The sequence below is a fragment of the Eulemur rufifrons genome, chromosome 7 (genome assembly GCF_041146395.1).
Source record: "Eulemur rufifrons isolate Redbay chromosome 7, OSU_ERuf_1, whole genome shotgun sequence".
Taxonomy (NCBI): Eukaryota; Metazoa; Chordata; class Mammalia; order Primates; family Lemuridae; genus Eulemur; species Eulemur rufifrons.
Genome location: NC_090989.1, coordinates 285389827 through 285415144, shown reverse-complemented (window position 1 = coordinate 285415144; position 25318 = coordinate 285389827). Strand labels below are relative to the sequence as shown.

General features: G+C 53.3%; 1 protein-coding gene across 1 annotated transcript in view; it reads right to left on the bottom strand.

The window, feature by feature from the left end:
* CAMSAP1 (calmodulin regulated spectrin associated protein 1) overlaps positions 1-15765 on the bottom strand; it is a 72587-nt gene extending 56822 nt beyond the window's left edge. The window contains exon 1 of the mRNA XM_069477105.1: positions 15577-15765. Within this exon, the coding sequence (XP_069333206.1) occupies positions 15577-15691 (115 nt within the window). The 5' untranslated portion in view covers positions 15692-15765. The remainder of the gene's footprint in view (positions 1-15576) is intronic.
* Positions 15766-25318: the final 9553 nt, after the last annotated feature.

The following is a 25318-nucleotide window of genomic DNA, read 5'->3' as shown; positions in this document are numbered from 1 at the left end:
CGGCCACCCTCATTCCCACCTCAGGCCCCCAGGAAGGACACCACTTTCACCCTTCTCCCCAGTGAGCACCACACAGTTAGTGCCCAGGGTTTCCAGGGCAGGCTCACAGAAAAGCAATGACACCCCTGAGAAGCGCAGCCCACATCTGACAAAGGGCAGGGAGGGACAACCTGATGACAAGTCAGCACAGCAGGACCTGAAAGACTAACAGGGAGGACCTCTGCTTCAAGTCCTGGCGGACCAGAGGGCAGCACCGGCACGAAGCTTCGCCAGCTAACAGAACGGTGAGGATCAGTCCAGTGAGCCCGACCTGGGGACAAAGCTGTCGGCCCGAGGGCCTGCGCCCCTTCCCCAGGACGGTCTGTGCGTTCCAGGAGAGGGGGTAAGGAAGTTCAACTGCATTTCTGGCACCTCACAAATTTCTCAGGACACAGTTTGGACTCCAGGGCCTGCCAAACAGAGCCTACCCCACACTGTGGTTTGGACACGTCCAAGGCTGCACCCTCGGTGCAGGAGTGAACCTGAACTGGACCAGCCTCAAAGGCCAGAGCGAGGCTCTGAAGCACCTGACCCGGGAACTGCAGTGGGGACACCGGGACTGCCACTGTCTCCAGGTGACTGCCAGAAGCTGAAGCGAATTCTCCTTGGAGGAAAAAAATATCTTAGGCCTCAGATTGTTCCTAAAATCTTTCAAAGACAACGTTCAGTCCATAATGAAAACAAGCAAGTGAGCAAACGACAAGCCCCGGTGGACGAAGCCGGCAGCAACGGCGAAGCACAGAAGCAGGCCCGCCGATGCCCAGCGCAGCCCTGCCCACCGACCACAACCAAAAACTCTGCACAAAACATAGAATACCTGAGGGTTCTGGAAAGCAAGCAGCAGCACACACGCTGGGGAGAAGAGCCAAGCTGGAAGCAGCAACCCTTACTGGAGAATTCCCCAGTTTTGTTTTCTTTCTTGTCCTGGCTGGACCTGAAGGCAGCCCTGGCCCCAGAACTGTGCAGCGGGCACAGACAGCCAAAACCCTGAGAGAAACCCTGTCTTTCTCTGGCCAGACGACCAGGAAAAGGGGACCCCCACAAGCTGTGGGCTGTGGGAGGGGACAACCTGGGGGTTCCCCTTTTTTCTCTTGCAGCCTGCCCAACTGGCCACAGTCACAGAACGGTGCAGTGATCGCATGGGAATCCTCCTCTTCCCAGGCAGAGGATAAGGAAGAGCCAGGAACTGGGGGGGAATTCAAACAGGATCGGGGGAAGGGGAGCCCTAAGACGTGTCTGAGCCTGCACAACCCTGGGCTTTCCTGAGACAGAGCCACAGTCACAAGGCAAAGTCTCTGAGAACTGAGCTGACAAAAGGGCAAAACAGACCCGTGGTCTGACCCTAATGGGCGTACTGCAACCTGGCCGCAAAATAATCAAAATCAACATTACCCAAAGCATTTTGATAGCAGCCAGAAAATAGTCTCACAATGCAATGTCCAAAATACCCAGAACACAACCCAGATCACTCGGCACACAAAGAACCAGGTTTCAAGGGAAAAGACAGGCAGCAGAGGCGAACCCCACGAAGACCCGGATGCCGGGTTAACAAAGACTTTACAGCAGCTATTATGACACGCTCCATGAGGTCAGGGTACACAGTCTTCAAATAAGTGGGAAAATAGATGTTCTCAGCAGAGAAATAAAAACTATAGAAAAGAACCAAAATTTTAGAACTAAAAAACACAAAATCCACTGGATGGATTCAACAAAAGAATGGAAATGACAGAGTAAAGGAGTCAGTGAACTCGAAAAAGAGGTCAACAGAAACAGTCCAATCTCAAGAAAAGAGAGAAGAAACAGAGGGCCCGGAACAGTGAGTCTGGGGGAGCTACGCAGCGAAGGGATCGCCCCAGCGTGTGTGGGGAGGAAAGGAGACTGGTGCAGCAGAAGCGTACGAGTAAATACGGCCCGAATCTGGTGGAAGACACCAATTCATAAGCCCAGGAAGCCTAGCAAACCCCAAACAGAATAAACTCAGAGGAAACCATGTGCAGACACTTTGTAGTCAAACTGCTGAAAACCAAAGATGAAGAAACAGGCCCCTGGGGCCCCACATTTGAAGTGTCAGCCACAGACTTTAAATGACTACGCTTAAACAACACAAGGAAACAACACAATTAAAATTTTTGGCAGAAAAGCGGAAACTATTTAAAAATAAGAATAAAGAACTTGACAGATCAGAAAAAGAAAATAGAAATTCTAGAACAGAAAAAAACTAAATTTTATACAACGGACTGTCAGACAGCAGAGTGGATACAGGTGAGAGAATTAACTGGAAGGTTAGTCAAAAGAAAGCACCCTGAATGGAGAGTGCAGCAGAGAAGATCAACGCCACCACAGGTGTCACAGAAATGTAACTGGAGGCCCAGAAAGAAAGGTGAGGAAAAAATGGGTCAGAAACAGTATTTAAACACATTAATGGACAAGAATTTTCCAAGACTTTTTACAATTCACAAAGCCGTCGTTTCGAGAAGCACTGCAAGAGGCCAGGAGGATTACAGAGAGAAACCCGCACACCAAGGAACATCGAAGTAACACTGACGAAATCCCAAGAGAAAGCAGCAGAGGGATCGTCACAACCACAAACGCTGCAGGCCGCACAAAGGACAAGCAAGGAGAGGAAGGCAGCCCGGTGTGAGGACAACAGGGCATCATCTTAGCACCCTCCCCACAGGTGTCACTGAGACGACCCACGGATGCTCATTCCTGCCTGGGTCACACAGGAGTCCCACCTACAACAACAGGTGAGCCCAGCAGAACTTCCCAGCAGGAAGAAACCCCACTAACAGTAAGTAGGCAGGGGACACAGCAAGAGATCCTACCACAACAAAATGCCCAACACAGCAGCACTTCCTATTCCCTCTGGGCCTAAGACACCCCCTTCTCCCAAACCAGAGACACCTCGAGCCAGGAAAATCCAGCAAGCAGACTCAGACACCGTGCAGCCGGGGGGCACCAGCAAAGGGAATTATGCTACAAGTGCCCGGCTGGGAAAGTCACTCCATCCCTCAGAGGCAGGGGGTGGCCAGCCACAACACCCAGCCCAGGAAGCTCTGTGTCCTGTTGGCGAAGAATCCCACCTCCACCCAGAGGCACCAGGCTGCTCAGTCTGGGGAGGCCCCTTCTGCCCTCAAGCAACATCAGCAGGGACCAGTGGGAGCCCCAGAGGCAACAAATAAATCAAGCCAACTAAAATAGCACCACAGAAGCTCTGAACGCTAGACTGTCACTGGAACCACAGCCTACCAAAGTAGGCCAAAGCCTGCATGCCAAACCACAACAGGGTGATCGTCTGCTAAAATAAACTTCTAAAGTACCCACAGTCTCCTAACACAATAGCCAAATGAGCAGGAAACAATCAAAAATTACTACCTTAACAAGAAAAGACAGCCAGGAATGGTGGCTTGTGCCTGTAATCTCGACACTTTGGGAGGCTGAGGCAGGAGGATCATTTGAGGCCAGGAGTTTGAAGCTGCAGTGAGCTGTGATCACTCCACTGCGGTCCAGCCTGGGCAACACAGTGAGATCCTGTCTCCATTAAAAAAAAAAAAAAAAAAAATCAACGGCACAAACACCAAAATGAATCAAATGTTGGAATTATGTGACAAGGATTTTAAAGAACTATCATAAAATGATTCCACAAGTAATTACAAATTCTCTTGAAACAAAACTCGAAAATTTCAGCAAAGAAAGGAAAGTTATAACAAGAACCAATTACAGAACTGAAAAATAAGATAACAGACATTTGAAACTCATTGGATGGGCTCAACAGAAGAGTGGAGAAGACAAGGAGAAGAATCACTGAACTTGAGGTCAGAGCAATAGAATTTACCCACTCTGAATGACAGACAGAAAACACAATGGAGGAAAAAAAAGAACAGAGTCTCAGAGACCTGTGGGAGGACAACAAAAGACCTGCTGTATCCCTGGAGTCCTAGGAGAGAAGAGAATGTGGCTGAAAGAGTATTTGAAGAAATAACAGTTGAGAACTTCCCAAATACAGTCAATGATACAAATGAAAGAAACAGATTTTAAGAAACTGAGTGACCCCAAATAAGATAAATCCAGAGAAATCCACGCCAAGACACATCACAATCAAACTTCTAAAGCTAAAGACAAAGAAGATATTTTGAAGCAGCCCAAGAGAACTGGCACAGCACAGGACACCAAGTCAGCCACAGTGGACTCTCAGCTAAAGCCTGGAGGCCAGAGAGAAGGGGCACATTTTTTCAAGTGCTGAAGGAAAAGAACCATCAACCACAAATTCCATCTCCGGCGAAACTATCCCTAAGAAATGAAAGGGAAGCAAAGAGATTCTCAGATGAAGGAAAATAAAATTAAGAAAAAAAAAAAAAAAAAGGGGTCTCTAAAAAACCAAAAAATGGCCAAAGAAAGAAAACAGAAAGAAAAATGATAACAGAAGGAATCTTGGAGCATTAGGAAGAAAAAAATCAATGGAAAGATATGGGTAATACGGGTAAATGAAACAGACTACCCTCCTTATGAGTTTTTTAAGCTACATATGATGAAAGCATCGTCAGACATTCAAGACAATGTATTTAAAAGGAAGGAAGGTGGAGGGACCTAAATGGAAAAAAGGTTTCCACACCTCGGTCAAAACAGTAAAACTCGATAACAGTAAAGGCTGTAAGTATATCGTGATGCCCAGAGCAACCACTAAGAAACTATACAACAAAATACACCCCAAACAACATAAATCAAGATGAAATCCTAAAAAATGGTCAAGTAACCAACAGGAAGGTAAGAAAAGAGAAACAGAAACAAAAAAGAGAAGAAAACAACAACAAACAGTAAAATGTCAGACTTAAGTCCTAATGTATCAACAATTACATTAAATGTAAATATTCTATACCAATTAAAAGACAGATGATTGGCAGAGTGGATTAAAAAACAATACAGGCCGGGCGCGGTGGCTCACGCCTGTAATCCTAGCACTCTGGGAGGCCGAGGTGGGCGGATTGTTTGAGCTCAGGAGTTCGAGACCAGCCTGAGCAAGAGCGAGACCCCATCTCTACTAAAAATAGAAAGAAATTATATGGACAGCTAAAAATATATATAGAAAAAATTAGCCGGGCATGGTGGCGCATGCCTGTAGTCCCAGCTACTCGGGAGGCTGAGACAGAAGGATCGCTTGAGCTCAGGAGTTTGAGGTTGCTGTGAGCTAGGCTGACGCCACGGCACTCACTCTAGCCTGGGCAACAGAGTGAGACTCTGTCAAAAAAAAATAAATAAATAAAAATAAAAAACAATACAACTACATGCTGCTTAGAAGAATCTCACTTCAAATTCAATGACTTAAGTAGGTTAAAAAGTAAAAGATGCGAAAAGATATACCATGCAAATATTTTTTAATAAAGCAGGAAGAGTTATATTAGTATCTAATAAAGTAGAAAAAAAATTACTAGAGACAAAGATGGACATCACATAATGGTAAAAGATCAATCCACCAGGAAGATCTTAAAATCCAAATACCTATGCACCAAACTACAGAGCCTAAAAATACATGAAAAAAATTAACGAGATGAAAAAAGAGACAAATTTACAAAAACAGTTAGGGACTTCAATACCCTCTATCACCAACTGAGAGAATCACTAGACATAAAATCAACAAGGATATAAATCTGCACAGCACAAACTACCAAAAGAATCTGACATGTACAGAATGCTCCAACAAACACAACACTCATTTTTTCCAAATGCCCATGGAACATTCACCAAACAGATCATATCAATCATCAGCTATAAAACAAACATTAACAAGTATAAAAGAACAGAAATCAGAGTACGTTATCTTACCATAATGAGATCATACTAGAAATAAAATGGCAAAACAGGAAATTCTCTATAAACACTTGGAAATTACACTTCTAAATAATTCTGTGTCCCTACAAAATCCATCCGGAAACCTAATCCTCATTGTGGGGTATCAAGAGGTAGGGCCTTTAGGAGGTGATGAGGTCCTGAGAGCCCCACCCCCAGGAATGAGGTCAATGCCCTTATAAAGGGGCGTGCGGGAACCTCTTTGTCCCCTTCCACCCTAGGAGGAAACACACAGGAGAAGGCACCATCCACGAGGAACAGGCCCTCACCAGATACCAAATCTGCCGGTACCTTAATCTTGGACTTCTCAGTCTCCAGAACCGTGAGCAAGAAATTTCGGTCGTTTACAAATTACCCAGTCTAAGACACAGTAGTCCCCGCTTATCCCCAGGTGACACATTCCGAGACCCTCAGTGGAAGCCTGAAATATCGTACCAAACTCTACATATACTCTATTTTTTCCTATACTTATATAAACTATGTTAAAGTTTAATTTATAAATCAGGCACAGTAAGAGATTAGCGATAATAAAATAGAATAACATACTGTAATTAAATTGACGTGAACGTGCTCTCTCGCTGACTCTCTAAACTCTCTAAACATCTTACTGCACTGTACCCAATGTTGAGAGGACGAGCGGGGACAAACTGCCTGTGTGATGAGAGCAAGTGAGGTGAACAACACACACTGTGATGCAGCCTTGGGCTACTACTGACCTGAGGGGACATCAGGAGGAGGATCCTGAGATTGGGGGGCGGTAGCTACACAGAGAGGAGACCCTGGACAAAGGGATGATTCACATCCCAGGCAAGATGGCACGAGATTTCATCATGCTATTCAGAACAGCATGCAATTGAAAACTCATGGATTGTTTATTTCTGGAATTTTCCAAGTAACACATTCAGATGGCAGTTGACCACAGGTAACTGATAAGGATGGACTACTGTATTTTATCATAGCAGCCCAAACAGACTAGGTCAAAGAGGAAGTATCAAAAAAGATTTTCTTAAAAATACATACAACTGAATGAAAATGAAATGACAACACATGAGCATAAGTGAGATGCAGCTAAGGCAGTACTGAGTGGGAAATTTATAGCACTAAAGGCTTACATTAGAAAAGAGGAAATGGGCCCTGTACAGTGGCCCATACCTGTAATGCCCACACTTTGAGAGGCCAAGGCAGGAGGATCACTAGAGGCCAGGAGTTCAAGACCAGACTTCGCAACACAGCGAGACCCCATCTCTACAAAAGGTAAGATGTGGTAGCACACACCTGTTGTCCTAGCTACTCAGTAGACTAAAGCACGAGGATCACTTGAGCCCAAGAGTTTGAGGCTGCAGTGAACTATGATCATGCCACTTCACTCCAGCCTGAGCAACAGAGCGAGATCCTGCCTCTAAAGAAAACAGAATGAAAGAGAAAGGTCAGGTCTCAAATCAATAATATAAATCCCTAGCTCAAGAAACTAGAAGAAGAGCAAAATAAACCCAAAGCAGGCCGGGCGTGGTGGCTCACGCCTGTAATCCTAGCACTCTGGGAGGCCGAGGCGGGTGGATCGCTCGAGGTCAGGAGTTCAAGACCAGCCTGAGCAATGAGCGAGACCTCGTCTCTACTAAAAATAGAAAGAAATTATCTGGCCAACTAAAATATATATAGAAAAAAAAATTAGCCGGGCATGGTGGCGCATGCCTGTAGTCCCAGCTACTCGGGAGGCTGAGGCAGTAGGATTGCTTAAGCCCAGGCGTTTGAGGTTGCTGTGAGCTAGGCTGACGCCACGGCACTCACTCTAGCCTGGGCAACAAAGCGACACTCTGTCTCAAAAAAAAAAAAAAAAAAAAAAAAAAACAAAACCCAAAGCAAGCAGGAGGAGGGAGGCAAGTGTGGCTATAAAAGAGGTCCTTATGAGGATGGAATTTTCTGTTCCTAGATTATATAAATGTCAACATCCTGGTATAATGTTATGTTGCAATTTTATAAGAAGCCACCATTGAGGAAACTGAGTAAAGGGTACCCAAGACCACTCTCTGCAGTATTTCTTACAACTGTATGTTAATATACAATTATCTTAAAATAAAAATTTCATTTTTTAACATTAGTGTCACTTAAGTTGGTATTCAATCCCCCACTGCTAAATTTGACTGGCTACAAAAAATTAATGAAATTTAAAAATTTAATTTTTTAAATTGGCCAAAGATTTTAAGAGATACTTCACAGGAGATATTCAAATGGACAATAAGCATATAAAAAATGCTCATGATCAGTCATCAGGGAAATGCATACTAAAACCCCAGTGAAACAGCACAACCCGTCCCCTTGAACGACCAGAATAAAAACGCACGGCGATATCCAATACCGGCACAGACGCAGAGCCACGGGGACTCTCACGCGCTGCTGGTACAGACAGACGACAGCCACTCTGCACAACAACTGGGCACTCTCTTATCAGGTTAAACACACTTCTATCTCATAACCTGGTAATTCCATGTCCAGCTATTTAAGATAAATGAAAACATCTGTCCACACAAATGAATGTTCACAGCGGCTTTATACATAATAGCCCAAAATTGGAAACAACCCAAATAATCATCAACAGATGATGCAGAAACAAATGTGGGCTACCCACACAATGGAATACTAAGCAAAAAAAATCTATGCAACATGGACAACGTCACAAGTACCATGCTGAGCGAAGGAAGCCGGATGCACAGTCCTTACCGTGTGACAGGAACTCTGGACAGCCGGCCGCGTGCAGGGATGCGCAGCGGGCCGGGGAAGCCCGGGCAGCTCCCTGGGCAGGGGCTCATGGAGGTTCCGGTCCACCAGCACACATTTGTTTAAACTCATCAAACTATACTCTTAAAACATGTCTGTTTGATTGTATGTAAATTATACCTCAGAAAAGGCAGTTCTCTCAAAGATTCCCAATAAAAGTCTTCACTTGATACCCTGCAATGGCCACTAATCACTGCACCCTAGCAGAGACTGCTCTGAAAAGCCCAGATTTCATACATCTCTTCCCTCCTCAGAAACCTCCAAGGGCTCCCGGATTCACACAGAGCAAAACTCCAATTTCTTAGTCAGCCGCTCAAGGCACTGCATGGCCCTTGGTACTTTTTCCAATCTGATCCCGCCTTCCCAGCGCACTGCACTCACATGCCACCCAGACACGTGGAACACACCGCTGCCACACTCGCCTCCGGCCCCTCCTTGTACCTGCTCCTCGGTTTCCCGGTGGGGAACCTGCAGCCTCGAGGCCACGTGTCCTCCGGATCCCCGAGTGTGGCCCTTTATGAAAAGGATTTGCTCTGTGAGGTTTGGATTCAGTCAAAAGGCTGCACTTAAGGATCCAAAAGGCACACGTGGCCCCTACATGAGGCCGCAGGTTCCCACCCCTGGATGCAACATTCCAAATTCCCTCAGAGGAGTCTCTTTCCCTCCCTCACCTGTTCTGCCAGTAACCTCTGCCCTTCTCTCAATAAAGCACCAGCCTCCTCGGCCTCTCGTTACAGGTCTTTGTGTATGTGCCCATTCCTGTCGCTATGTGCAGAGGAGCACGCCAAGGACCCCACCGTTTACAACACGATACTCAACTGAGCTGATGTAAGTTCAACTTTGACTAGTTGAGTTACAAGTGACTGGGGGACAGTGACGTGAACTAGTATGAAAAAAAGAGAACTAGGTGGGAGCTCAGGAAAGAAGTCAAAAATAGAAGTAAAAACTCAAAGACCACCAGCCCAGCATGGTGGTGTGGCCTATAGTCCCAGCTACTCGGGAGGCTGAGGCAGGAGGATCACTTGAGCCCAGAAGTTTGAGGCTGCAGTGAGCTATGATGATGCCACTGCACTCCAGCCTGGGCAACACAGTGAGACCCTGTCTCCAAAAATAACAAAATTCAAAAATCATCTTTCTGTATGTGATAACAAAATCCATGAAAGTAGAAAACTCCATGAAATAAAGACTATAAATATCCCCATCAAGGGTACCACCGCTGCCATGCTCGGACTCCCTACGCAGTCCAGGTGACCGTAATTCACCCTTGGCCAACTCCCATGTCTGTCGACCAATCCAGTTCTGTGGGTTCTGCTTTCATGATATCTGTTGGCTCAACCTCCCCTTTTCACCCCCACTGCAAACAATCAAGGCAAGTCCTCGGCTCTTCAAGCCTAAACAACATCAGCTCAGATGCTGCAGCTGTCTGTGTCCTCTCCCCACTCCAACCTGCTAAAAACATCTTCCCAGGCTTGCTCCCTCACCATGCCACTCCCCTACTTAAAAACCTTCCCAGACACACACAAAGAAATCCCCAGCCATCATGAACGCTGTAAACAATCTGGCCTCAGACTAGTTTCCAAACTAATCACCTACTATTTCAGTCCACAAATCCTCTGCCTCAACAAGGCTAATCTAATCAGCGCACCTGAAAACATTTCTCCTCCGCACAGTGCTGTGGCCAGATGACCCTCTGCTCTTGGGGCCTACCCACACCTTGTCCGTCCCTCAAAGCCTATGGCACACAAAGCGTCCCAAGGACTTCAACCCACAGCGGCCCCTCCACCTCTGCAGCACCAGGCACTGTGGTTTCCATCTGCTCAGCCAGCAGCTCTGTAGTGATGTCACACGGTCATTCTTTAACCACTGCATTATTTCATTTTCCCTTGTGCATGCCAATATTTCATGGAGATTTTAAGCAACAAAGGAGATGGCAACATATAATTCTCCCCGCCTTTGTATTTCCTATAGTGCAAAAAAAAAAATTATGCACATAGTAGCCATTTGATATTGCCTTCATCCTGGCCACTCTCGGACTAGATCAAAAATGACAGCAATCGCCGGGCACGGTGGCTCACGTCTGTAATCCTAGCACTCTGGGAGGCCAAGGCAGGTGGATCGCTCAAGGTCAGGAGTTCGAGACCAGCCTGAGCAAGAGCGAGACCCTGTCTCTACTAAAAATAGAAAGAAATTATCTGGCCAACTAAAATATATATATAAAAAAAAAAAATTAGCCGGGCATGGTGGCGCATGCCTGTAGTCCCAGCTACCCGGGAGGCTGAGGCAGTAGGATTGCTTAAGCCCAGGAGTTTGAGGTTGCTATGAGCTAGGCTGATGCCATGGCACTCACTCTAGCCCGGGCAACAAAGCGAGACTCTGTCTCAAAAAAAAAAAAAAATAATAATAACAGCAATCTGAGTTTTTCTATAGTTCAATTGGGGAGCAAAAAACAGCACTGGTCCATATAACGCTGATACGGCCACGAAAACAAATCAGTAGCAAGAGAAGCCTATGACCTATTAGGGGAATAAATGTCGCAACAAGAAAATGTTAAGGGCTCTTTGGAGAACATGTGCATAAAGTTAACATGCTGAAGCAAAACAGTGGCTGACCCTTTTGAGGGTAGCTCAAATTTAAAGGATTTTAACAATCTGAACCTAAAGACAGATTTATGATCTTTGGGCTAATGCTTAGCAACATCAGGACAGGAAAGAGAACAGTACAAACTGATCTATCTTTAGAAATATAAATTCATCCATTTATGGCCACCAAAACAGAATTATAAAACACATCTTCTACTCCACCTGTTTCAAAGGTGTTTCAAACACTTTTATCCATTCAGTAAGCACTTGAGCACTCTGCACTGTGGACACAGCATTAAGCAGGACACCCACAATGCCCGCCTCACAGAGGGGGATGCCCAGCTGGACAGCAGTGGGTCCTCAGGACACCTATGCAGAGGAAAGGTCACACTACCAAGACCCACCAGCGACCCCCACGGTATCTAGTGCCACCTAACAGATGCTCAATGAACATCTGAAGTTTCTCTGTAACCTCCCACCTCAGAAACATCCAAACCCCTTGCCAAGAACAACAAAAGACTATTTAAAAATACAACTTAAACTCATAAACCAATAATCTGAAGAAATCATCGCCTAAAAATCTTGGCAATATTCTTATGAAACTGAAAAATGAATAAGGCATCCCGGCGTCAGGAGCCTTGGCCCATCCAGGGAGCTTTGAAGGTTTCGTGGCCAGCTCTGGAGCTGGAAAGGGGTTCTGAGTGCAGAATTTATTTTAGCCAAACGTCACTATAACAAAACAACATGGCCACCCCCTGGAGTTGATTATGAAGAGGTTTGCTCATAATACCAATTAAGCAAACCAGAGTCTAAACTATTCTTGTCTACATAATGAAACAGCTGGCAGTGGATCCAGTACAGGTTGACCCTTAAGTGGGAACTAAAGCTCAGGCCTCACAGGCCACAACGTCCTCACATTGATTTCTTATTCCATAACATTGTTTCCAAATCAGTAAACTACTCCAGGTTGAGTGTAGGGGACAGAGGGAGGGAGGGAGGGAGGAGGAGACACGGCACTTCCTCCGGGCAGGCCCATGTGGACTCTCTCCGGCCCAGTGGGGGGCGAGGGGGGGGAGCAAGAAGGTTGAACTTGGTGACCCCTGCGCTCCTACCCAGTGCCCTAGGATTCAGGGCAGCTCAGCCACCTGGGCAAAGGGACAACTTGGTTTCCACTGAGCTACACAGCAACATTCTTGCAAGTAGTTGAATGTCTTCTAGTACTTTCCCTGGGTTTTTTTGTTAACATTGTCCTTGAAAGAGAACAAAAGCTATTCCTCCCTACCTGCCCCCTGAAGCCAAGGCAGAGATACCTTTGAGTCTCCTGAGGGCATGTGTGAAATGCACAGTGGACAACCGGACCTATTCTGCAGAATGAACAGAACTTAAGCCACCCCTTTAAACTCTTTTACCAATTTATTACAACTTTCACCCAAATGTCACCACAAAAATCTCGCAGCTAAGCAGGTTCTGCTCCTTCTTGCAGACACTTTTAAATAAACGTTTTCAAGAAGTCCAATAAATTATTTCTAAAAATTAATTAAAACACTGTCAATGAAACAAGAGTTACCAAAAAAAGGGAGGGGGATCTAAAAATAAAAACACAAGACAGCCCACAGTTCTTGGCTGTGGCACCAGAGACAAATAAAACTGGAGGAAATGTTTCTGCACAGCCATATGCCACAAGGCCTGGCCAAGGGTGAGCCCTCCAGAGCCTGGCCGCTCACTACCAGGGCAGAGACACCCAGGACCCCAACAGGCAAATGCAAAACAAGAAGGCAGCCTCAGCAATCAGCCCTAGAGTTTCCACATGCTTTCAATTCTCATACAAATGGAAAACCATTTGGTTTTATTTAGCAACCTACAGAACAACTGCAAAACACAAAAATATTTAAGTCATTTTCACAAACATACACCCCCAAAACTGATTTATGATTAAGGTATCCAGACTGAAAGAACCACTTCTAATTAGCTGAAACCTAAGTTGGAGAGGTGGTCGGGCTCAGTGGCTCACACCTGTAATCCCAGCACTTTGGGAGGCCAAGTGAGGAGGACCACTTGAGGTCAGGAGTTCAAGACCAGCCTGGTGGTGAGACTCCATCTCTATAAATAAATAAACTGGCCAGAAGTGGTGGCCTATAGTCCCAGCTACTCAGCAGGATCCCTGGAGCCCCGGAGTTTGAGGCAGCAGCGAGCTATGATGAGACGATGCCACTGCACTCCAGCATATGTGACAGAGGAAGACTGTCTCTAAAAAATTAAAATTAAAAAAATAAGCTGGAGAGGTGCATGGAAATATCCAAAAGAGGAAACAGAGAATATGCTCCTGGATTAGGAAAAGAGTTTGCGAAAACCCCCTCCCCACCCAGTCTCCCAAAAGACACAACTACACACTGGGAAGCAGCAAACCTCACACCAGGCTGACCCTAATGACAACAACATAAATCATTTCAGCTGAGCTGAGGCAAGTATTTTTTTTTTTTTTTGGGTCATGTGGATTTATGAATTTAAAGGAAGATCATTATTTTTAAAAAATTACACCTGCTCCCCTTCTGAAGCAAGGTATAGAATGGAAAAGTCATCTCATCTGGCAAAAATGAATGAAAATCAGACCTCCTAAAATCAACGTTTGATGTGCACACTGCTGGCCGAGGCACTGTCACCAATAGCAAGGCGCACTCCAGTCTCAGATCCTAAGGAAGTACCTGATCTCAGTTCCTGCTCATGTTTCTAGTCTTTAAATAACCACCTTTTAGTAATTCCAAAACTTTAAAGCCCATTTTGGTATCAGATTCTGAATTCATTATCCGATGAGTCAACAAGTACTAAAGCCTAATCTGGTACTGGAAATAAAACCGGACTAACCCGGTACTGACACTGAGACGCACATTATTTCTAGATAGCTGACAAATCCCACACTGAGTGCCAAGGCCAAATGCAACAAAATAGAAATGGATTCACCTTGCTAAAGAAATTGGAAAGCATGTACACGGGCCAGGAGTCACGCGGAGAATGCACCAGGCTCCAGAGCAAAGGCTGCGGGGCCAGCGCCCCTGTGCGGCTGCAGTGGAAAGGCTAACCCCACACAGCAGTGGAGAAGAGCACAGGGGAGTCAGCATGAAGCTGGCAAGAACCCATGGGGGCACCGTGGGATAATGAAAGCAAGCAAGGACATCACTAGGAAGGGTGCAAAAGTGAAACATGGTTTAGTGATGCAAACACGTGGTGAAACACAAAGAAAAGCAAAACAACGGCCAACACAAGATGTGAGGTGCGGGGCAGGGGGTGTGGCCTGCAAAGGTTAACGGAGACCCACTGCCAGATCCCAATTCTCGGGTCTACCGTTACTCTGTACACTTGACTCAAAAAACTATTTATATGTTGTTTTTATCAATTCCATTTTTAAACAGTCATGTAAATCATGTAGCAGTGTTTCTCCATCACTTCTATGCCAAAGCTAAGTAAAGCTCAAGTGAGCCAGGAAGCAAGGATTGTTAAAGAAAAGAAAAAATTATTTCTTAACTACTTACACCCTACAAAAACCGGTTTAAAGTAAAGCAATGTGTTTAATCCCTAAAACTTACAAAACGTGTTTGTCCTTATGACTAACTGGGTCTAGCTGGGGCACAGGCCGCTGTCTACGGGGAAACGCCTGCTCAGCAAGTTCTCGAAACCGGTCAACTGAACTCTTCCGAAAGGTTCTCTCCTATTCAGTCTCACTCCAGAAAGGGTACCATTTTCGCCAGAATAAAGACAATTTTTTAAGGCTTCATCAAATTAAAAGAGGATGGCAAGTCTTAACCCTTAACTTTCCACCTGAAACAAAGCACCTGAAATTAATAAAGAAGTCAACCCATGACCAGAACCACTAGGTCCGTGAAGTTCCCAGAGCACGAACCACGAGCGTCTTAATCCACTAAGCTCATTAGGGCCTCGCCAACAGGACGCAACGAGGTTACCCCGTTCTCCAACTCGGGGACTAACCGGAGGGGCTCCCTACGACTGGGTGCAGTCCGTGTCGTGAGCGATTTCTGGTTGGAGAATTCAACAGCTCGTGTGTTGTGTCAAAATTCGTAACCAACGAGCGGCTCGGCGTCGCGGGTGCCAGCCCGGACCGCCGCCCGCACCGGCCCAGCCGCCCCCAGCCGGGGCCGCCGCCCCCAGGCCGCGCGGGCCTCCCCGCACCTTCCCACCTGCCGAGCAGCGGCGCGGAGTCCCGGCAGGAGCCGCCCGCCCGCTCCGCCCGCTCCGCCCGCTCCGCCCGCTCCGCCCGCACCTCCCGCCAGGCCCGCTCCGCCCGCACCTCCCGCCCGGTCGCGGCGCACAGGCCCGCGCGGCCCACCTCGGCCGTAGGCCTTGGCGCAGAGCCACTGCAGGTTGGCGGCGATCTTGGCGCGCGCCGCGTCGTAGCGGTCCAGCGGCACCAGGTCGGCGGCGCCGTCCGGCGGGGCCTCCATCTTCCCGCGGCCTCGCGGCCCGGCGTCCGCGTCACCGTCCGCAGACAAAGGGCCGCGGCGCGGCCTCCACAAAGGCGCCGCCGCCCCTCGCGCCGGGCCCGGTGCGCCCGAGGCCCCGCAGCCCCGCAGCCGGCGCGCCGGGCGGGGGCGGCCGCGCGGACCCGCCTCACCTCACAGCCGCCGCCGCCGCCGCCACGACTGCCGCTGCATGTTGCGGGCCGAGCGGGGCCGAAGAGGCGCCGAGCCGCGACCCAGCGAGGCGGCAGCGGGCTGGCGCGGGCCGGGGGCGGCGGCGACGCGTGCGCGGTCCCGGGGAGGCGGCGGCGGCTGAGGCGGCGGCCAACGGGCGGGAGCGCGCGCAGCCCCGCGACCTCGCGCAGGCGCAGTGGGCGCCGCCTACCGGCCCACGCCCACTCCACCCCTTCCCGCAGGCGCAGTGTGCGCTGCCCGTCGCCCCGCCCCGCCCCGTGCCCGCCCCGCCCCTTTCGGCAGGCGCGGTTACCGTCCCGCGCCTCCTGACCCCCTTCGCAGGCTCTGAGGCGCGACGAGCGGGCCGCGCGGTGGGCGGGGCCTCGGGCCGTGGGTGGGCCGGCCTCGGGTGGGCGGGGCCGGGCCGGAGAGGCGGGGCCGGGCGACGGTGGGCGGGGCCGGAGGAGCCGGGCCGGGCGCCCTGGGGGCTGCGGGTGGCGGCGACCTAGCTAGGCGACAGCGCCGCACGGTGGGCGGGAGGCGGGCGCCGCGGTCTCCAGGCCGCTGTCCGGGGCCAGGCAAGGCGGCGACCGGGCGCTGGGGCAGCAGCAGGTGCGGCCTGGGCGCGGATCGCGCTGTCTTGATGTCGCGTCAGGGCCCCGAGTTGGCCCAGGGCCACTCATCGCCGAGGTGCCGCGACCTCTCTGCCAGGCAGGGAGCCCGGGGGGCGTTCACCGGCCTCCCAGGCAGGGCGGGGCGGGGCGGCGGGGAAGGGGCGGGGCGACCCCTCGGTGGCGCTGCCGCGGGACTTGCCGCCGATGGAGGAGGGGCGCGGCTGGCCCTTTGAAGGGACAGTTCCGGTGGCTCCTGTCATCCCAGCACTCGGGAGGCCGAGGCGGGAGGATCGCTTGAGCCCAGTCGTTGGAGGTGGCTGTGAGCTGGGCTGACGCCACGGCACTCTAGCCTGGGCGACAGAAGGAGACTCTGTATAAAAAAATTAAATTAAATTAAAAAATATATCCCCCCTCGCCCTGACGGTAAGCCAGGTGGTTTCCACACAGGCGCCCCAGGAGCCTCCTCCGTCCACGTCCCATCTGGCGCTGCCAGGACACCCTCCTGAGCCACGTCGCGCCCCCAGGACCAGAGCGCGGTGGGGGCGCACGGCCTCGATGACCAAACACTGGGCCCTCCACACTGCCCTCGGGCGTCCAGAGCCCCCAGGCCAGGCGAGAGGGGGGAAGGTAGTTGGGCGGCAAGTTTGTGTCTTCTCTGGTCTCCATCAAAGACCCCCAGGCAACCACACGGCTAACTGAAAAGGGGGCAGAGGCAGCAAGCTCACTCCTTGGTATTCACCCAAAGGGGCGGAAAGCGCCCGTCCACAGTAACCTGCACGGATGTCCGCAGCAGCTGTCGTCACGAGATGCTCTTCCATAGGCGAGGACCAGCCGCCGTCCCTCCCCACGCCAGGGTGTGCTTTGGCGCTGAGAAGAGAGGTGCTCTCAAGTCATAAGGAGACCGAGAGCCTTACCTGCAAGTGCTGCATGAAAGAAGCCAGTCCGAAGAGGCCACACGCCGTGGGCTCCCACTGCAGGACACGCCGGGGAGGACAAAACCACGGGACAGTGAAAAGGTCAGTGGCTTGCACAGGTCGGCGGGGATCAGCAGGGGGGGCACAGAGGACGTGTGGGCACTGAGGCTGCTCCACGTGACACCACAGTGGCACATACACGTCGCTCACGTTTGCCCAAACCCCCGCGGAGACCGTGGGCTGACTTGGGGTGACGATGACATAGGCCCATCAGCGTAGTGTAGGTTCGTGGATGGTAACAAGTGCACCCCAATGCTCTGTCAGCACAGGGAAACGGGTGGGACATGGATGGGGACTCTCTGTACTTTCTGCCCAACTTCCTGTAAACCTAAACCCGCTCTAAAAAATAAAATCTAATAATGTCCCCAAAGCGCATTGGGGAGTCCCGCAGCTCAGGGAAGCGCCCGCTTGCTGGAGGAGGCTGAGGCCCGGCTGCTGCCCCAGGCAGGGGCCGTCCTGCCTCCCTCCCGTGGGCCCACGAACCCCGATCCTGCCTGGACACTCTTCCTCCTGCTCTTCCCTCCTGGGCCGAGGGTGGGGGTCACAGCTAAGTCAAAGCTTCACTGGGCCCCCTGGGGCCACCGTCCACCCTCTGTCTCCTGCTGTGATGCCCTCTGAGCAGGCCTGCCCAGCCACTGGGTATGCTGGTTTTAACTGGAACATTCTTCCGGGGAGAGGGAGAGTACAGGGCCTGGTGGGCCGTGGTGAGCACCCCGAGCAGGAACAATACTCGGGTGCCAACAGCTGAGCTATTCCGGGACTTTGGAGGCACCCCTGCCGCCGCCAAGTTCCTGTCCGGCTAAACGTCACTCTGAAGTTTAAGCACGGGGTCCCCACTGCACTGGGAGTCCCCAAGGCTGGGGTGCCTCCCCTGGACCCCAGGGCCAGCCCAGAGCGCGCAAGGCTACTGCAGCCGTCAGTGGGCATTCCCCACGTGCTGGCCAGGGCTGCACCCAGGCCCCAGGCCCCACCCCCTACTTTGCAAATGTGGAAACTGAGGCTCAGAGACTCGGGCTGATCTGGAAGCCACACCGAGAGTCAGTGCTGAGGGCCAGGCTGCCTCCCTCAGGGGCTCGGCCCTGCTCTTGGGGGTCGGAACCAGGCACGACTGCTCCTGCTGCCCCAGACGGCCCGCTGCTCCCAGCAGAAGAGGAAGCGCTGGGTCCCCCAGCCGTGGGACTCGGGGACCCTCCCATCCCACAGCTAGGCCACCGCTAGGGAGAAAACCCGTGGGCACGGCACTGAGAAATGCTGCTCTCCAGGTGTGCAGGGGTCAGGACATTGGCAATCAGACCTGGCCCCGCCCAGGGCCACGGCACCCCCACATTCCGTCCAGGATGCTCCCACAGGTGCAGGTGGAGCACAGTGGCACACGCCTGCAGCAGGGCCCCCCAAGGAGGAAACACTCCTTTAATTTAAACCTAATTAAGTGAATTAATTTAAAGTCAGTTTGTCCCTTGTGAGAGAAATTAAGTATGAAGGAACGAGATTTTGCCAGGGTTGAGCTCTGCATGGCCAGATGCCATTGCAAGAGCTATGACGGTGGTGGCCCCCAACTCAGTAAGCATGTGTTCCTCCAAGACGGCAAACACGCCCAGTCCTCCCTGGGAGAAACGTGTGCTCCACGTCCCCGGGACGCCCTGGACTGGCCTGTCCACCACTGGCGGCTCCTGGGTCCTCCCACACTCTGCTCCTTGCTCTCCCGCACGGCTGCTGGTCAGCGCCCCTTGTCCGGCTTTCAGGCTGAGGGGACAGGCAAGGCTGGGACACAGCCCAGCCTCCGTGCACAGAGGCTGCTGCGTTCACAGTGGAGGTTCTGGGAGCCCCTGAGACCCCCACAGGCTCCTGCCCCAGCGCTGGGGCCACTGCCTGGCTGCCAGGCCAGCCCCGTCCTCATGCGGCACAGAACTTCCCCTCTGCACAGCCACCGGCTTGCCCGCCCTCTGCGAAACAGAGTAAACGCTGTTCCTGTATTGGTCGGGAACCTGGACCCAGGACGGCTGTGCCATCACCTTCGCCAGCGTCCATGGCGGGCAGCGGAGGGGCAAGTGGTGTGTATGGCGGCACATGGACCGAATCCCCACCACCCACGCCCAACAGTGGGGTCTCCCGACCCTTAGTCACAGGCCAGCAGCTCGTGGGCCTGGGCCTTGGCCACACCACTCTCCTGGACGGCCTGAACCCCAAGCATTTCATGTTTTTTAATTTCTTTATTTTAACTTTTTTGTAGAGACAGGGCCTTGCTATGTTTCCCAGGCTGGTCTCGAACTCCTGGCCTCAAGCAGTCCTGCTGCCTTGGCCTCCCACAGTGTGAGACCACAGGTGTGACCCACCACGCCCCCAAAGGCAAGTGACTCAGTAGAACTGCTCACTATGTCTTCTTGGGGATCTTTCAAATTTGGAGGGCAAGATGATCTTGAGAAGGATGAATTCTCCAGAACGTGATGCAGAGGTCAGCTTCAGGTGGCCAGAGGGACAGGTGCCTTGCCGGGCCTGCACTGGGCTGAAACAGCCCTCAGTGCCCACAGGTGCAGGGAGGCCGGCCCGGGGCACGATGGCCAAGGGGACTCAGCAGCAGGGGCGGATCCAGGTCTGAGCAGGGCACCAGCTGGCAGCTCCCGAATTCCTGGTCCAGGCAAAGGAAGGAAAATCCGGGGCACGGCCCTGCATGGGGGCTGCCGGCCTTTCTCCCACGCCGGCCACGGACGGCCTCCTAGGGCAGCTCCAGCCAGAGGCCCCTCCACAAACTGGACAAAACTGGTCAAAGCCCTTCGGGGACACTCTCAGGACCGAAGTCCCTCTTTACACGTGGAAAGGGGGCACCGAGGGCCTGGGGAGACAGCTGTGAGGAGGGGGTGCCTGGCCCTGTCTGGGGCCCTGGGGGAGGCTGTCCCCAAGTCCACCACCTGGGAAGAAGTGTCGTCAGTCTTCAGTGGTGCCCACAGGGCCATCCCGGGGTCCAGCCAGACACTGGCCGCCAGGGCAGGGAACACACAGACTCCCGACACGCTGAGAGGACAGTGAACACCAGGGGTCACAGCCTCTAAGCCAGGAGGGGCCTTTGGGGTCCCAATAAACCACTCCTTAAGGATAGGGACCAGAGACCCAGAGGGTAAGGGGACCAGTTTGTGGCTTAACACTATGTGGGGGCTGACGGGGTACCCAGGGGTCTGCCAGGCTCTGGGACCTCATGCCCCCTGTGTCCCAGTACGAGGCCCAGCCCAGAAAGCAGCCAGGAGATAAGCCAGGGAGGAAGGGGGCTGGAGGGTAAGGACAGGCAGACCAGGGGGCACCCCCTCTTTGCCCACTGAGCTTGGGCCCCGCGCCCACCCGGAGAAGTGCCAGGAGACCCGGGCTTGTAAATGCCGGGGCAGGGCCGGACCTGAGGCCAAAGTGGGTGGGGAGGGAGACCTGGAGGCCCCCTGCAGGCCAGCGGGAGCCGGGGGCACCCCCACCTAACATGTCTTCCGGGGACCCTCTGCACAGCCACCCAGCCCCGCAGGGTCCCTGTGGGTGAGTGATCTGTCCGCCCAGCCCTCCCCAGGATCCTCTGGGCCCTGGTGAAAGCCCCTCACCTGGGTGCCCGCCGCCCTCCCATCCTCCAGCCCCTACGTTCCTCCCAGCTGTTCCTCCTTGGCCCTGACCTGCCTCCCTCGAGGCCCCTGGCTTATCTCTGGCTCCCCACGGCCCTGGACATGAGTGCCATGCACACGGCTGTCTGGTCCCAGCTCTAGGCTTCAAGGGACCCACCTGTCACCTCTGGCCCTACAGTCCCTGGGCTGCCCCCAACCAGCCCCGCAGACGGCCCTGGGCACGGCTAGGGGAGTGGGAGCCGTGGTAGAGCTCGAGGGGCCCTTGCCTGGCTGCGTCCCCCTGGCCTCAGGATGGCTGGGCCAGCTCTGCCGCTCAGACCCTCACCTGGCGGCAGCCACGCCCAGCCATGGTAAAGGTCAGGCTGCCCAGGTCGTCCACGCTGGGCCCTCAGGAGGGCCGAGCTTGCCCGAGGCTCCCCCGGGTTCCTCCAGTCCCCGTCACCTCATCCTAAGAAGATGAGATCAGTACATTACCATTTTTTTCTAATAGTGTTTTAATAACATTAGGCAGGTGGGTTGAATGGCAACCCCCAAATTATGTCCACCTGGAACCTGTCAATGGTGCCTTGTTTAGAAAAGGGGTCTTTGCAGATGTGATTAAGGATCTCGAGGTAAGATCATCCTGGTTTGCGGGGCCCAAGTCCAGCGACAAGTGGCCTTATGAGAGACACATCCTGAGGACAGCAGGGCGGGAGTGATGGGCCACAGGCCAGGGAGTGTCTGGAGCCACCAGAGCAGGAAGAGGCAGGAAGGAGGCTCCAGGGAGGTAGTGTGGCCCTGGACACTTGGATTTCAGACGTGTGTCCCAGACCCGGAGAGGGCACACTGTTGTCGTGGCAGCAGCTGTGGTCACTGGTCAGGCGCACTGCACGTCAGGAGTGCGGGGTGGACGGGAGGGGCAGCTCATTCTCTCCTCAGAGAGCAGCAGCGAGAGCCCCGCAGGCCCCTCCCTCGGCAGGCCTTGGTGGTCCGCGGCAGCCAAGAGGCGTGACGGGACCCTGGGGCACACGCTCCACGCCCTGGTGTACACCCTGGGCACAGCCAGTCTCCAGGTCCCCCTGCATCCGTCCCAGGGTGGGACACGCCCCAAGGAAGTCACCGTGACACCAGGGGAGGCCAAGCTTAGGACCCTCCCTCCCGAGGGCCGAGAGCAAGTGACCACCGACCCTGGCGCATGGCACGGTGCTCTGCCAACACTCGTGCACTCCAGGACAACGCTCTGCCCGCCCCACACCCCAGCAGCATCGCCCTCCCTCCGGAGGGAGGGCGGGGCGAGGAGGGGCGGAACACCAAGCACACACAGGGTGGCTCAGGGCACGGGGCACTGCAGCAAAACCCACGGCTGGGCCCAGAGGCCGAGCCCAGCAGGTCCCCCCGGCCCCTGGATGGGCCAACAGCCCACAGTGGTCCCCCCATGGCCCCCAGCAGGACTGTCCCCTGGGCACAGGCCAGGCCCCAGCCCATCCAGGGCCCATGCGCCTGCCCCACCAAGTATTTGCTGGGGGCCTCCACAGCCAGTCCTGGAGCTGGGGGTGCAGCCAGGGCCCTGCCCTCGAGAAGGTGCAGCCTGCGGACCCCTGGCCTTCCCCGCATCCAGTGCCTCCGAGGGCCACCTCTCAGACCCTCATGCGCAGTCCCGTTGCTACGCCTCCTCGTGGCAGTGGCCCAGGTAGCTGGGCCCTGCCCTTCCTGCCCACCTGTGCAGCACCGACAGTTAAGGCTCTGCAGTGTCCTGAGCACGGGGTCCCAGAGGAAGTCACCACTCCAGGTGGCTGTACAACCCCACGAGAAGTTTCAGCTTGACCTCAGCTTTTCCAGGAAATACCGGTGTCATCGCTGAGCTCGGCCACCTGGGCGGGAGAGAATGCTGTCAAGGGAGCCGCCTAAACCCCTCCACTTCCCTGAGTCCATGCACCACCCGCCTCAGCCCCCCATCCTGGTCTGGAGCCGTCGTGTGGCTGGGCCCAGGGTGGGAGCATCGTCCATGTCGCCTGCCCAGGGAGGTCTGGCTCCACTGGCCCCCAAACTAAGGAAATGGCTTAGCAGAAGCTCCAAATGACACCGGCGGCCTTTTCCCGACAGAATGGGCGTGCACCAGCCCGTCTGCGAGGGAGCGCTGGGCTGGGCAGGGACTGAGAGCCCGAGAGCCAGTGTCCCCGTGCCACACCCAGGCCACACCTCCAGCAGCGGCGACGCAGAGCTGGTTGGGCCAGGCAGTGAGCAGTCGGAGCAGACCGTGCTCAAAGCCACGCTGGGCACGTGGGCGCCATTCCTCCCCTGTGGACCGAGGTGAGAAGGGCACGAGCGCGTGCGACAGACCTCACTGCACTGAGCGCCCGGCTAAGTCTGCCTAGAAAAGGATCTGGAGTTCAGGGTGTGGCGGCCACCACATTTCCCCTTCTGAAATACGACCTTAGCCCTGAAATACGCGTGGCCGGCACAGGCTGTGTTCACAGGAGAAGTTCCACCAGCCCAGGTGGCCGGGTCAGGGGAGCGGCAGGACCAGGCCCTGAGCGCCCCCCAGCGGTCAGCGCGGGAGCAGACGTCACATCCACAGCAGCAGAGAATCCTGCTCTAAAATCCCTCCGCCCACAAGTCAGCTTTACCTCCACCCACGTTCACCCCCTGCTGCGGCTCCTTCTAGAACCCCACCACTGTATTAAAACCACAGCCAGATCCAAACACGGACCCACAATTATCAGAAGACAGGACTAAGTAGAACAGATGTCCCACCGCCGGGGGCCTATGGGGGCTGAAGGGAGGGCACAGCAGAAGCAGGGACAGCAGTGGGACCCCACGCTTGCAGGACCAGCCACGGGGGACAGGACATTCATTCTCAGAAGAAAAGTGCCCCTTGCGCAGGCAGCACACGCGCAGCCTCTCAAGGCAGGCCACCTCCTGGAGCAGGTGCAGCCCGGCCGCCCCGGCCTCGTGGCTCTCAGGTTGCAGAAGGAAGCTGAGCTGAGCAGCAGCCGGGCTCGACCCAGATCCTTGGGAAGGTTTGGGTTCCGCAGCTGACGGGACCAGGAGCCACCGACAGGCCTGTCCAGCAGTGCCGGCCCCCCCCTCCCCCGCCAGCGTCGGTTCCTCAGAAGGGATTTCTCAAGCTTGACCCTTGTTCGTTTTCAGACAGGGTCTCACCCTGTCGCCCAAGCTGGAGTGCAGTGGTGCAATCACAGCTCACTGCAGCCTCCACCTCCTGGGCTCAAGTGATCCTCCCACCTCTGCCTCTCCTGGTTAATTAAAAAAAAAATTTTTTTTTTTTTTTTTTAGAGATGGGGTCTCTCTATGTTGCCCAGGCTGGCCTTGAACTCCTGGCCTCCAGTGATCCTCCTGCCTCGGCGTCTGAAAGTGCTGGGATTACAGGTGTGAGCCGCCAGGCCCAGCCCACGGGGAACATTTTTATGGATAAACGCCAAGCTTCATGACCTGGAAAAAAAAAAAGAGTATCCCTCCCACATCAACACCTCCAACGATCCCCCACAACAGGTCACGAAGCTACCACTACCTGCACGGCTCGGGGCGGCCAGGTGTGTCGGCGGCTGACGGATCCACTGCTCTGGTTCATTCTGTTCCTCCCAACACTGGGATCCTCACCAAGCCTGGCTCTGCCCTCAGGGGCGTCCCCGATGCTCAGGCATTGGCTCAATGCGGGGCCTCATCCCCCACGGCTCCTCCTGGCCCACCCAGCCTCACGCAGCCCAGACCTTGTGTGGGACGGTGCAAGCCGAGAAACTCACTCCAATGTCAAGTTTTCTGCACCCAGTCTTAACACTCACCAAGCTTTGGGGATTGCTGCTACCAGGTAAACTGAGGGAACACCGACCTTCGCTGTCCGTAGACCTTTACCAGAACCGATGCCTACTCCAGAGTCCGAGCTGACAGCAGCGCCCGGGATCGAGCCGCAGGTCCGCACGCTGCCTCGCCCGGTGCCTGCGTAGCAAAAACAGAGCCCGTCCACGCCCAGGGTGAGGAAGCCATTTCACCTTCCCTTCCTCGATGGTGGTGCCTGAGAACTGACGTGGTCCTGTGCACATCTTATTAAAATTACTACCTTTATTTCCCTTTGATATTCCTGTTATGGCTTTAAATTGATTTTTAACTTAGGCATGTAATGAGGTTGTATTTTCCCTAAATTTCACAGTGAGACAGCAAAGGAAGCCTTGGAGAGTAAGTGGTCTAAAGGGGGCTGAGGGGGCTGGCCCCACCCGGAGCCCATGCCCAGGGTGGCCACGTGCAGACCATGGCGGCACCAGC